General features: G+C 44.6%; 1 protein-coding gene across 1 annotated transcript in view; it reads left to right on the top strand.

The window, feature by feature from the left end:
• The window catches only part of hhip (hedgehog interacting protein), a gene marked incomplete at its 5' end in the record, with an annotated part of 44,636 nt that overhangs the window by 10,186 nt on the left and 20,699 nt on the right, over window positions 1-13,751 (top strand). The window contains 3 exons of the mRNA XM_079499307.1: window positions 432-576; window positions 1,766-1,967; window positions 11,921-12,072. Coding sequence (XP_079355433.1) covers window positions 432-576; window positions 1,766-1,967; window positions 11,921-12,072 — 499 coding nt within the window. The remainder of the gene's footprint in view (window positions 1-431; window positions 577-1,765; window positions 1,968-11,920; window positions 12,073-13,751) is intronic.

Consider the following 13,751-nt stretch of genomic DNA (forward strand, 5'->3'; position numbering starts at 1 on the left):
ACTGAATTCAGATTATACTAAGGTGTATAATGATTCAAGATTAAAATATATAAAATCTTCAAATCAACATTAGCATAACAGAAAACAGTCTTTTTGCACTTTGCTTGGGGAGAAGGATAGCATTCTGCCGAATTCTCTGTTGGATCTGAAATCCGTTTGGTTTGGCCTGTTTTCTCTTCACTTGTTCTGTTCAGCTCAGTCTAGCCAGGATTTGGTTTGGCTCATCCAGTGTAACTACATTCATCCCCAACACACAGGCACGTTCACACATTCTCTCTTTATTTCCTTTCTCTCTCTCCGTTTCTCTTTCTCTCTCAAGTAGAGGGCTATATAACATTACCATGTGAGGCATGAAGCACATGAGGTCCTTTTGGTATGCAGTATGTGCATAAGACTCTGTCTATAATGTATGTCTCTGTTCTGTTTACTAGAGCTGTTCCAAGCCGATGTGGATGAGTTCTGCCAATACTATGGGAGAAGGGACGGCAGCCTGTGCTTTCCAGATTTTCAACGAAAGCCACCGCGAAGCCAGGAATCCAACTACTTAGGAGATGAGAAAATAGAAGATATAAGCAGGTTTGTAGCTTGACTTGTTTTATATTTATTTTAAATTATTTATGTTGTATTATTTAGAATCATAATGTTTGATTTGATCATTCCAAAACAAAAATAAAGAAATTGAAACACTGTTGTGGTTTGGTTTTGGTGGTAACAGGTGTGCTCCTTGCCCTCCCAAACCTGTCACATGATCCAAGTTCACCAGCCCATTTTCACACACCCTCATACACAACACCCTCCCTCCTCCCTGTCCTCTGATCCCAAAGTTTGTTCAGGGGTGCATTTGCTCAGCTTTGGCTGCATAATGAAAATGCTTATCGTGCATCATTTGGGCCGCCTTACTCGCTGGAAATGTCTGTACATCACAGAGGGTTTTGGCCTTTTGTCTGTGAGAGGAGGTCCTTTATCTCTGGTTTTACCCTGAGGGCAAGATATGAAGCTCTGCAGCCCGGCCACGTATGTCTAGTCTCGCATAGCCAGACAATCGGACATCTCTGCCTACCAATATGTCTGGGGAAATCTACATGCAATGTAGGGGGGGCTAGGACCTAGCGAAAACGGAATTATTTCCACCCAGTTTATCCACTAATGAGATATGTCATCACTAACATCAAAATATTAGTAGTGTTTTGTATTAGCACCTTCAGTAAAGAAGCTTACATTGCTCCAGTGTCTTCCTTTGCTGCTGCTGTGTCCTGCTTCTGTGAGTGACACATCAGGCCTCATGCCTTCACATGGTTGAGGTGCAGTGGAATTCCTTTTCTTAGCATGCCATTTTCATCACTTGGCAGATAGCTACAAAGCTCTTTCCATTTCGCTCCGTATCTTGAGTGGTCCATCTTAAACTGTTAAGGGACTCAGAATGATGCTGATTCCTCTTAGCCATCTAATCAGGGTCTTATTTAGACCTATGGCAACAGGTGAATGCAATTAATTCCCTGGCAGAAAGTACCAGTACAAACATACAAACTTCCATGAAGTGGAAGCTTGATTGTTTAATTTCCCCCGCCACTCCACTCATCCACCTGATCCACCACCTCTCTCTCTCTCTCTCTCTCTCTCTCTCTCTCTCTCTCTCTCTATCTGACTTTTTTTGACTTACTTTTTCTTACACTCCTCTCTCTCCTAACCGGATTATCACTGGCTGCTGCCACCACTGATTGACCTCCAACCTTTTGTATCCTGCCCGATCCGGTTGTCCATGCAGGAAACACAAGCACAACTGCTACTGTGCCCAGGAGGTGTTGAGTGGCCTGAGGCAGCCGGTGGCCGCCATGCACTGTGGGGACGGCTCCCAGCGCCTCTTTGTCCTAGAGAGAGAGGGCTTCGTCAGGATTCTGACCCACCAGCTGGAGCTGCTCAAAGAGCCCTTCCTGGACATTCACAAGCTGGTGCAGAGCGGCCTCAAGGTAGGCACGAACAACACACAATGAATTATGAGTATTAATTCATCCCTGAGAGTGGGAAAAAAAAAACATTTTACCATGTTTGTGTGCCCCACATAATTATGCACAGTATTGTGTGTCCCACAGTACTATTACAGGGTAATGAGGTGTTTTAGGTGAAACGTGGGTAAAATGTTAAAGGAAGCATGGAAAGAATGAATGATAGAAAGAGAGAAACAGAGAAAAAAAGCCTGACACCATTATTTATCTGTATTTCGCTAAACTTTGAATAGCACATTACAGTAATGTGTTTTTAGAAGTGCCGTGACAACCGTCTTCTATTGCACTGACCTACTTTATGGAGTCTGCATGGAACATCTCACATGCCAACGCAAATCCCCTAAAGTGGTGCCTTTCTGACTGCTAACACTCAATTATATAATTACACCAAACAAGCAGTCACTCATTAATTGCAAACACAGCCAGCTACTGTGCTATTATCTGCTAATTAATCCATTGAGACCTGGAACGCATCCATGTCACGTTAGCGTTTAACCACATTAACCATTAACCCATTTTGGGGCGGGAACCCCTTTGTGTTTTAAACATTGTTATAATTTAGCTATTGAAAAATAGCAGATCTACAAGCTCATAGCGCGCCACCGAGTGGCGCGCTATGAACTTGTAGGTCTGCTATTTTTGAAAAATCGTTAAAATGTGCCTCAAATCTTTCCGAAAATTGTCATGATTTAGAAAACTTTTTCTTTTTTATTTCAACGTCAGGCCTGAATGGGTTAACTGTGCACACATTGTGCTCACTGCTAATTTGCTTCTAATTCCCCCAAGATGGCTTAATGGCTTTCTTAATTGAATGCCTCAAATGCTGTTTCTCTTTAGTAGCCAATATAGTGACTAGAATGGCACATGGTAGCGTTGAGTGCCCACAACTGCCCACCACACCACACCACATCACACGCACGCACACACACAAACCGATCACCTATATAGAGCACCAAAGTCTGACGTCAATATCGGTAGAGGGCGCAAGTCCACGGGTTCATGTACTTTTTATTTGCATTGTAATCCCCATAGGACGATTTTAGATCGCCTCATATAAGAACTGTGTTTGAAAAATATACATGTCATCAAAGCCGTTTCACTCATATGGATATGAAGAATCAACTGAGAGAAAACGCTAATGTTACTGCTGCTGAATTTGTTACATTTTCGCTATAAACAGACGGTATCAAATATGAGTGACTGACGGTCGTAAACGACACAGAGCCACCTCCCCGACAATTTCGCGATACACTTTGTTTATTTTTGGAGATGATTTTAAGATGACCCCATGTTATTCTCCATAAAGAAATTACTTCCGTGAACCAGGGGATGAGCGAGTGACGTCAGGACTTTGGCGCTCTATTGTCTCCATCTTATCCCATTCCTTACACTCAGAATCCCTGTCTGCACGCTGACACCCCCCCCCCCCCCCCCCACACACACACACACACACACACTCCCTAACCTCAGTATTCTCTCTCTCCCAGTGTGAACTAACTAGACATTTGAGACAAAGAATGAACTGTGGAGATAGTAAGTCAGTTGGATTAAGAAGTAGGCATGTTTTTACAGTTTTACATTACATTCCGTCGATGAAATGCAAAAACAATACGTAGCTGGATAGGTATACCTCCATAATCTTATGGGTGGTTTGTTTGAGACAGGAAGCCACGCTACCTGCATGAGGGGAAGTTGCACCTCTCCCGGCATGTTTCCCCATATTTCTGACCTCCCACTGTCACAGAAGTTCATAGGAAGAGGCTTGACAGGAGGTAGTCGTTGCCAGGGCTTCTTGTCTATGCCTGAAGGATCATACTAATGTTTGGCTCAGTACTCTCTCAGAGAGTACACTAGCCAATCAGACAGAAATGTCCTGAACCTGAGTAAAAGTTGGAACTGATTCTTTTCATTAATGTGTTGGAGCCTGATGCTGAAGGTTTGGACCGTAACGCCGGACGGACGTGTTTTCAGCTTGCTTTGTGCCACAAAGTCATGTGTTAAGGGGTTTGGTGCCAGTGGTTGAAACACTATCTTTATGGCCGTGGAGGATTTCTAAACCTCAGAAATGTTTGTAAATGGCCATGTCATTTACAGGATTTTCTCCGGATATCTCACCTACGAGGTACCGTACATCAATAATTGCGATACCATCACTGTCTCTCGTGGGGGCAACATGTAATATTCACATTCCTTTCCCACTGTTTACCTGCGACTGCCAGGGTTTTATATTTGAAATTTGTTTGTAAATTGTTTAGATTGCATGGAGAGATGAGGCGAGATGGGATGGTTTCAGGGGAAGTGGGCACACTCTCCTACAGGAAGTTTATCTATCTCGCATGCTTCCCGCTACTCTGCTGACAAGACCCCTGAGCGTACAGGCGGCCAAACTGCCCCCCAGTGGGATGTCCGGTCCTGTCCTCTCCTCTGCTCTCCTCTCCATCCCCGGCTCTCTTCTGCTCGACTCTCCTCCCTTCTCCTCTTATCATTTAAACTTGAACTGGTCTGGGGATGAAACCATCATTATAACAATTAGACATGGCTCGAGCCCCAGTGTTGCCCCAGGGGTCCTATTCTGTGATGTCGGCTGCCAGAGAGCAACCCCCACACCCCCAGCTCCAGCCGCATGGGGTGAACAGAACCAGGGAGATCACCAGCCTAAAGAGGGACTGAGGTGTTTACTGGCTGCATCAACAGGATGGGGCTGCCTCTATACAGAGAGACGCTCCCGGGGGGGTGTGGGGGGAGATAACAGGTTTATCACTGGGCCCCACGCTACATGCTTTGATTGTAATGTTCTGTGTTTCCTCCTTCCCCTCCTCCTATCTCCTTCCATTCCTCCCTCTCTGCTCCCCCCGTGCCAATTAAGCTGACCCGCTCAGAAACAATGGCGTGCTGTGGTGGTGGCACAGGCAGGCTCCCGGCTGCTCCGTGGGTGTTCTACTGCCGCTGAAACTCAATCTCCACTCTTACCCCACATTCAACCCCCCCCCAATCACCCTCTCCCCCTGCCACTACCACCCCACAGCCATTAATGTGTTTGTGTGTGTGTGTGTGTGCGTGCGTGCGTGCGTGCGTGCGTGCGTGCGTGCGTGCGTGCGTGCATGCGTGCGTGCGTGCGTGCGTGCGTGCGTGCGTCCGCGCGCGCGTGCGTGCTTGTGTTTGCATGCGTGTGTCTCTGTTTTCTGTGTGACAGTTGCTGGCATCCTTCTCCTGGTAGGAAGTGAATTCTTGGGTTGCATCACTTGTTAATTATCCTCAGCGTGATTGTCATTCTCGACACACACACACACACACACACACACACACACACACACACAAACACGCACACTTGTCCTTCCGATTCCAACGTCTTCCTTTCGCCTTTCCACTACTTACTACCTCAAAATTGCTGAGTGTTAATTTAACTCAACCAAGTAATGAAGCATTCTCACACACTCAGACACAGAGCCGCCCTAGTGTAGCAGTTATTGCATAGGCCTTTTTATGCTGAAGGTTGTGGGTTCGAACCCTGCTGGGGGTGGACGTCGGCCACCGCATGCTGTCGCAACAGGCTCATATAACGGCAAATCAAATGGGTTCAGTCAGATCTGAGCCAAGTCTCCTGCAGGAGGCGCGTCTGAAGCCTGTCCTGGACAGAGTCTCCAGACGATGTGGAAAAGAGAAACAGAGTTAGATAAAACTCTTTTTACAGTACAACAACAGTGCCAGCTGTGCTGCATCTCTCCTAGCTCTTCCATGTATTACTAACCTGGCATCTTATTATAATACTGGACTAGAAAGTCAGTGCATAAAAGAGATGCTCTGCCAGTTAACTTGACTGGACCAACCATTTCCAGATGCCGTAATAAACGCTGACATGGATGACTCTTTGATATAAATCACCCCCTATATTCTACTATGGCTGGCCCGCCCTCCAACCCCACAATCCGATAAAAAAAGCCAAGTTTCAGCTTCTAGTCAATTAAACTGCAACATATTACACAGCAAAAAAAATCCAAATCAAAGAACACAGCCTAACACAGGGGAGAGAGAGAGAATTAGCGTTCTATAAATGAAGACATCTGCAAGCGGCAAGGCGAGGTTAACACTCCATTGAAGTGTATTAGTGTGTGTGACAAGGGTGAAGGGGCCTGCAATAAAATATTTCACAGCGAAACAAATAGCTCCCAGCGTGTTAAGTCTTTTCTGTCCTGGCTCCGTGAACAGCTGCTGGGTCTTCTCATTCGCCATGCAGCAGAGCATCTCTCATCCTGTCCAACTTAAGTGCCCTGCCTATGACAAATTAGCCCCTTACTCATCTTTAGTATGTACTCACACCGGCAGAGCAGAGCTGGGAGCCCGGAGTCATGCTAATACACCATTATTCTGCTAATGTACTTATTGTACTAACCAATTTAACTTGAGGACACCTCACATGGTGTAATGGGATGCTTGTCATCATTTCTTCTCATGATGCCTACAGTTGGGTGCCACCGATATTGTCCCTTATCATTTGACCCATTTAGGCCTGACCTCAAAATTTAAAAAAAATCCTTCTAAATCCTTTTTTTTTCTGAAATAAATATTTCCACGATTTTTCAAAAATAGCAGACCTACAAGCTCGTAGCGCGCCACTCGGTGGCGCGCTATGAGCTTGTAGATCTGCTATTTTTCAATAGCTAAATTATAACATGTTTAAAACACCAAAAGGGGTTCCCGCCCAAAATGGGTTAACTGTCCTTTTGCGCAGATCACGCAAACCTCAGCAAAAAGAAAAGGACAATATCGATGGCCTCCAACTGTAAAAATTAAATAGATGTGTTAGCTAAAAACCAATTAAATACCAATTAAATAGATGCATGCCAATTAAATAGATGTGCTAGCTAAAAACATCGTAACATATATTAGAAAAACATTGCTCCAATATGGAGTTGTCTTTGTAAGTGGAATAAAATCACACCCCTGTGAAGTGAGGGGCGATCTTATCATCGTACATCATCATACATCATCTCATTCCGGCCAATCAGAATTTGCGTCCTCACCTTCGTCTTCAATGTTTGTGTTACGCAGTGTTTACACGAACACTAAAAATTGTCCATTCATTGTCAATAGGATTTAATGTTTGTGTAGGACAAAGTTTGTGCACATACACCAAACGATGGGCATAGGAGGGGCTATCGCCCCTCAAAAGATGTGCGTGCGTGCGTGCGTGCGTGCGTGCGTGCGTGCGTGCGTGCGTGCGTGCGTGCGTGCGTGCGTGCGTGCACATACATGCGTGGAGGTGTGAACAGGGACAAGACGAGGCCTCAGACGTAGTTTTTCTCCAAATCAAACTTTAGTTGAATACCTTTTTGGGGAGCATTGCCCACAGGCCACCAAGGATCAAAAGCTTCAGGGTAACAATGCATTAGCTATGCAGCAACAGAGAAAAGAGAGACTCCTGCCAGTAGGGAATGGAAATGGTACTGCCACCACCAATACTAGCACTACCACCACCAGCAACAACACTCAGGGAGGACCAGTGTGTCATAAAATCATGGCAAAGTGAGACCTGAGGTAGCCTACTTTAAAAAAGGGAAAGGATATCAAAGGATATCAAAGAATATCAATTGAACATGTTGAACCACATAAGTATTTATCACAATCGCCTCATGTTATGTCAGATGGATCAGCGGCATGCAAGTCACAACTTAAATTGTGATCGTTAAATCAGCCTGGAACCACTGTCTAAATGTCAATCAATCCAAGAGACATTTTTATACAGTACAACATCTCATCTTCATCCGCATCTTCAACCTCTTCTCTCTCCCAGCTTTATGGTGGAATGCCGCCAATATCTTGACGTTGCCAAACTCAGAGAACAAACCCAGAAAGGAGGAATGTGGAGGCAGGTGTTTTGTGAAGTACACTGGCTTCTGGTGCTGGGGCCTCAGCATCTTGACTCAGGGCCACTTGGATACACAATCAGAAACCCACCCCCTCCCGGACTGTGGAAGAATAATGGTGGTCATAAAGACAAAAAAATTAGGAAAGACGTTCGAGGAGAAATGGAGTAAACTAGCTTTGGGTCGACATGGCACAAGTGATTTGTTGCAGTTGGAGTTTGACAGAGGCGGGGGTGAAGAGATGGAGATGGTGGAATGAGTGTGTAACAGAGAACAGTGAACAGAGAACAGTTTCAAAAGAAAGAAAGAAAGAGCACCATGGCACTAGGCAATTATTTGAGATAATTGAAGATGGATGGATGGATGAATTGCAATTATTTGAGACTAGAGTGGTGCCCATTGGGCACTGGCCTACTTGGAACGATGTTGGAAAGTTGGAAATGCATGCCCCACCCAGTTATTATGTCTGTCCCTTTTATGCCCATATATGGAGTTGGAGTCTATGCAGATGTCAGAACATTATTGTGATGTCAGAACAGGCCAGATCCACATATGGAGCCCGGGCAGAGGCCTTTTGTGGCGGTTCTGGACAACCATGGTCCGACCGACTCAAGGCCGGGCACTGCACTCCCTGTGGTGGTGTGGAACGCATGTGTGGAATTTGAAGTCGGTTGGGCGATGGTTCTCGAGTTACGTGGTGGATTACAGACATACAGAGATGTGGCGCATTGTTAGATACTAGAGTGGTGCCAGTTGGGCACTGGCCTACTTGGAACTACTATGGAGTGTTGTGATTGTCAGGCATGCCCAAATATGGAGTGTTGTGATGTCAGAACAGGGCAGCTCCTTATATGGAGCCTGGGCAGGGGCCCTGTCCAGAGCCCGGGCAGAGGCCTTTTGTGGTGGTTCTGGACAACTGTGGGTCCGACCGACTCTACACCGGGCACACGTACGTACAGACAGACAGAGACGTAGTGCATTTATAGAAAGATTGCAATTATTTTGCATAATCATCATAATCGCTTCCATGTTGAAAAATATTCATACATTTTCAAAACAAATCTGCAAATTGAAGAAATTGCTTTCAAGCATATAGATTATCAAGTACATTTTTTATTTTTGTAAAAGTATTACATTTGTCATATCTGCCCTGCTCTTTTATTACGAAGCCTAAAAGGCAAACAGAAATGTTAATCGCAATTATTTGTATTTTGTACTCACCACACCATAGCACCGAGTTCCTACCATCAGCCTGTGACCTGACACTGTGGAACTCACTTTTAGAGCTCTCTGCACGAGAGCTCTAAAAGTGAGCTTGTTTGTTCGCACTACCCACCCACCCTTTCCTGCTGCTTTGGCAGCAGTCCTTGTGCCAGGGGTTAGTGTTCCTGTGTCATCTTAATCAAAGTTGTTCCTAAGATTGGCTCGCCTAGAGAAAGGGCTCTCTAATGAAGTGTTTGTTTCCTATGGCGCTGATGCGAGTTAGCCCTGCTGCTGCTGAAGGAGCTGGTCATTAGTGAGAGAGCTAATATTTCAGTCCATTTAAATCAGTGTCTTGGTGGTCCCCCCCTCCCCGGCTCCGGATGTAGCCCTCTTTGGAATTCTGGTCTCTGACCCATTTTTCCCAAAAGTGTGTTTATTTTTGGGGATTCGGGTCAACACATCGTCTGAATACGAAACATTTCAAACTGAGGTTGCAGAATATAACAAAGATAAATAGAATCTGTTCTGATTCTTTGGCAAGCTGTGATCATTTCCGCATGATTTAGCGTCCATGTGTGTGATGTCACTTGGGTGAACTTGCACCCCACCCTCTCCCCCCTTCGCCTGATTTTGTTGAAAAGAAAAGATGAAAAAAATCACTTGATAATCTGATATCTATAGTGCTCATAAACCTAAGCATGACAGGAAACTTAGCTTTTCTGTGTAAAGATTAATTTGTCAACTTAAACATCTTTTCACTTGATGGCTCAGAACATCGGTCTGTTGTTGCTCGCCCATTGCTTCCATTGCATTCCATCATGCAGCTATTCCGTCATGCAGTCATTCCTTCTCCGTATCACTGCAGTGTTTGACTGAGCCGGCACAACCTGGCAATCCAAACAGGACTTGGGAGATCCAGGACACTCAAACACAATTTATGATGTGTGTTCCTTGGGCTGTAACCTAGGCTATACCTCTCCAAATCCCTGCCACTGCAGCCCAAAATCTGACCCCTTCGTATTTCATGTCGCATTCCTTCCTTTAACTATTTTGTCAGGGAATACCTGGGTGGAAAGACAGCTGTGTCCGTCGAAGACGTGATGCCAAGTTTGCTCTCAGCCCAGCTGAAGTACAGCACTCCAGATGAAGTATTGCACCCACCCTCTGCTAGGTGCCAAATCGCCACACACTCAGTTAACCACTTAAGCCCTATTTCATAGTTTGACACCATCGTTCAATGGCGAGGGACTCGCTTGCCATCCTGTCCTGGCGAAGTCCACTCGTCTACGGTATTTCTTTAATTTTTATTCCTTATTAGAGGGGTGGACAGATCTCTTTTTGGACTAATACAGTATATCTACACGTGCACCAAAGAAAATGTCAGGGCCACATTATAAACATTCTTGACGCCTTGAAAAGCCCAGCATTCTGTTAATTCTTTTGTCCGAATAAAATAACGAGGGAGAGTACGATTCACACACACACACACACACACACACACACACACACACACACACACACACACACACACACACACACACACAAAGGGCCGACCTGGCTTGCCTTGGCTAGGGAATGAAACGCTATAGCAGATTATTACAGCTAACTATGATGAGAGGACCACCGGGGTTGTGACAACTGATGTAGCAGCCTCCGGGGGTGAGACAAAGGTTTACATATTACACAAGCAATTTAGATGTTTTCTAAACATGTTGCCAAGACAGTGGGAGCTGGCAGCTCTCCCCCTGTTTAGGTTTTACTTTCCTTTTCCCCCAAAGATTCTTTAGTTTTTCTATTTTTTTGAATCATTGTTCCTCTCTCCCTCCCTCACTCCTTCCACTGCATGGCCCTGTGTTCCTCTCTCCCTCCCTCACTCCTTCCACTGCATGGCCCTGGAATTCTGGATGGATTTGGAGGTAAAAAAAAAAAAAAGAAAGAAAGAAAGAAACGGAGGGGTGGTGTGGGGGCAAAAAAGAAAAAAGGGGGCTGAAGGACTCTGCACTTTTGTGCTCTCTATGAACTGTGAGTGAGCTAATAAATTCTTTCAGCCACTCAGCACAGCATTCACAGATATCCCCCGAAGATTACACACACAAATCACTGCACAATGGAGGCCACCGTGAGGGCCCGGGGCGTCACAGGGGCCCCCGACCCTGAGGACAAGCATGCACAACCAGGGCTGGAGCTGAAGACAACGCTTGGGGGGGGGGGGGGTTCGGAGGGATTGGTGTATGGGGGGGGTATAGGGAATTGCAAAGTACTACCCAGAGTCAACACTTTATAATGGCTGGTAATGGTGTTGTCAAAGAGCCGGTATAGAGATGGAGATGGGAGAAAGTATGGGTTTGAAAAAGGGGAGAGAGAGAGAGAGAGAAAGGGGAGGGAGGGAGAGATAAGCAGAAATGTACACGGCTACACACACATAAAATCTGATGTAAACAGAATATACACACTGACTGAGTTTATAATTTATTTTACTGCATGTGCATTAAGAAAAGTAGGCCTAAATGGATAAAGAAAACAAATCCTTACAATACTCTATTTAACTCTTGTCCCTTATGCTTCTAGGAACTGAAGCGTACTCTGTGTTTGCTCTTGTAGTCAGTACGTCAGTCACTCTGCATTGCAGCAGATAAGGAATGGTCCAAAAATACAGAGTAGATGAATGGTGGTGAATGATGATGTTAAGGATGATGATGATGCTGGTGGTGCTGGTGGTGGTGGGGTGGCCATAGGCCAGGGCATGTAGTAATAGTGAAGGTGGAGCTGGTGGGAGTCATGGTCACGTTAGTAGTGGGGGATGCACGTCGCACAGTGGTACATTTTCTTCTTTTTGCCGTCTGACTGCAGGGCGGAGATGAAAGGGGCCTGCTAAGCCTGGCATTCCACCCCAATTACAAGAAGAACGGAAAGCTCTACGTCTCCTACACCACCAACCAGGAACGCTGGGCCATCGGACCCCACGACCACATTCTCCGCGTGGTCGAGTACACCGTCTCCAGGTGAAGGGACTGTTTTATTCACAAATAAACTAACTTGTATTTCTAAAGTGGAATATTTACTTCACTTGTTTACCTGCCGTACCTAGATTGAATATGATGTATTATATTCTTAATGTATGATATTGATTTATTATTGATTATGTTCCCACTTAATGACTAGACATTGCCATGATTTTTGTGGTTCATTTGAAAATGATACATTTAGTTTGGAAGAACATTTAAAATCTGCTATCATTATATTATACTTAAGAGTCAAGACTTTGTCTCTCTTGTACACAATGGTCTTTTGTTGCACATTAGTTTTAACAATATACTGTCTGTCATGACCTTAATGTTTTAGCCAGCCACGGTACGGGGTAGTTCTTGTTTCTTCACATGGATAAGTTATTTGAAAGGCATCATTTGAAGTGAAATGTTGGTGATAGGTTGGTGAAAGTTAAGTGCCATATTCTGTAAAAACTCACCCTGCTCTGTTTTTTAATGAGTATTTTGATGTGAATGCTTCATGCTGTATAACTCCACACAGTTCAACCCTTGTCATGTTTTTTCAAAGGGTGTGAGAGGTGAAAGTGTTGGAACAGTCATGCTCCCTTGTGAAGTGTGTTGGGGAATTTTTAATATTGCAAAAAATATGCTGTAATCACAAGACCTTGGAAGGGATTAATAGAACAGCATATTTACCTCGTCCCTCACCCTGACAGCATTGACACGCGTCGTTTTGAAAAAGCACACAATGCATTGGCAGATCCCAGAAAAGTCACAAGATAGAAGTGTTTGAAATACCCTAATCAGGAACGAAGTGTCAAAGTAGGTTTGTCAGTACAGTACATGACCAGCTGCATTTTCTGCTGGGGTAAACCGTTTGGGTGCTAACAGTGAGGGGCGTTGTTGTTTTCATAGAAAGATGTAATGATTGTTTAATTATAGCACATCTCTCAGGGATGATGACTGTGACACCACTTTCACAATGACGTGTGATGAACAAAAAAGACATTCCTCTCCTAACCAACTTGTATAAGTGCTAGGCTACCTACATCTCTCATAACTGTTGTACAATTGACTTTAAAAAAAAAAATCCAATGGCAATTATATAAAATAGGGTATACAGCCATGGTATGTTTACTCTGTAGTCTTTAATTTGGGGCGTTGCAATAAAAGATGAGATGACTGCCAGTTTAAGTAATTTCATGGCAGTGTAAGAGAGTCAATCACTCTTTGGCGTGCCGCTCTTAGAAAACACTCAGCACTTTCTCTACCCAAATACCCTGCCCAAAATAACACATCATTAAATATTTGTTGCTGATACTATGCAGCCAAATCCTCACTTTGGACTTGGAGTGGTGCAACATTTCTTTCGGAGCTTGAGTTACAGCTAGAGAGCAAGAGAGATCCACCCAGTGCCTTATCCATATGATGGGAGCTTTGGTTATACATCAGATTCAGACTAAACGTCTCCAGACAACAAAACTATGTCAACAAATTCTAGGTTGGATTTGGCTTCTTTTGTCCTGTCAGCGTTTCATATTCACTCACAGACGCACTTTGCAGTATCATTTTACCCACCAATATAAATCGCTCTTTCCGGGAATTAGTGACAATTTTGAACGGCTCCCTGTTTATCAAGTCATGCTTAATCTATTTCAAAACAACAGATGCCATTTATCCCAGTGTTGGGTAGA

The sequence above is a fragment of the Electrona antarctica genome, assembly GCF_951216825.1.
Source record: "Electrona antarctica genome assembly, chromosome: 4".
In the NCBI taxonomy this organism is placed as follows: domain Eukaryota; kingdom Metazoa; phylum Chordata; class Actinopteri; order Myctophiformes; family Myctophidae; genus Electrona; species Electrona antarctica.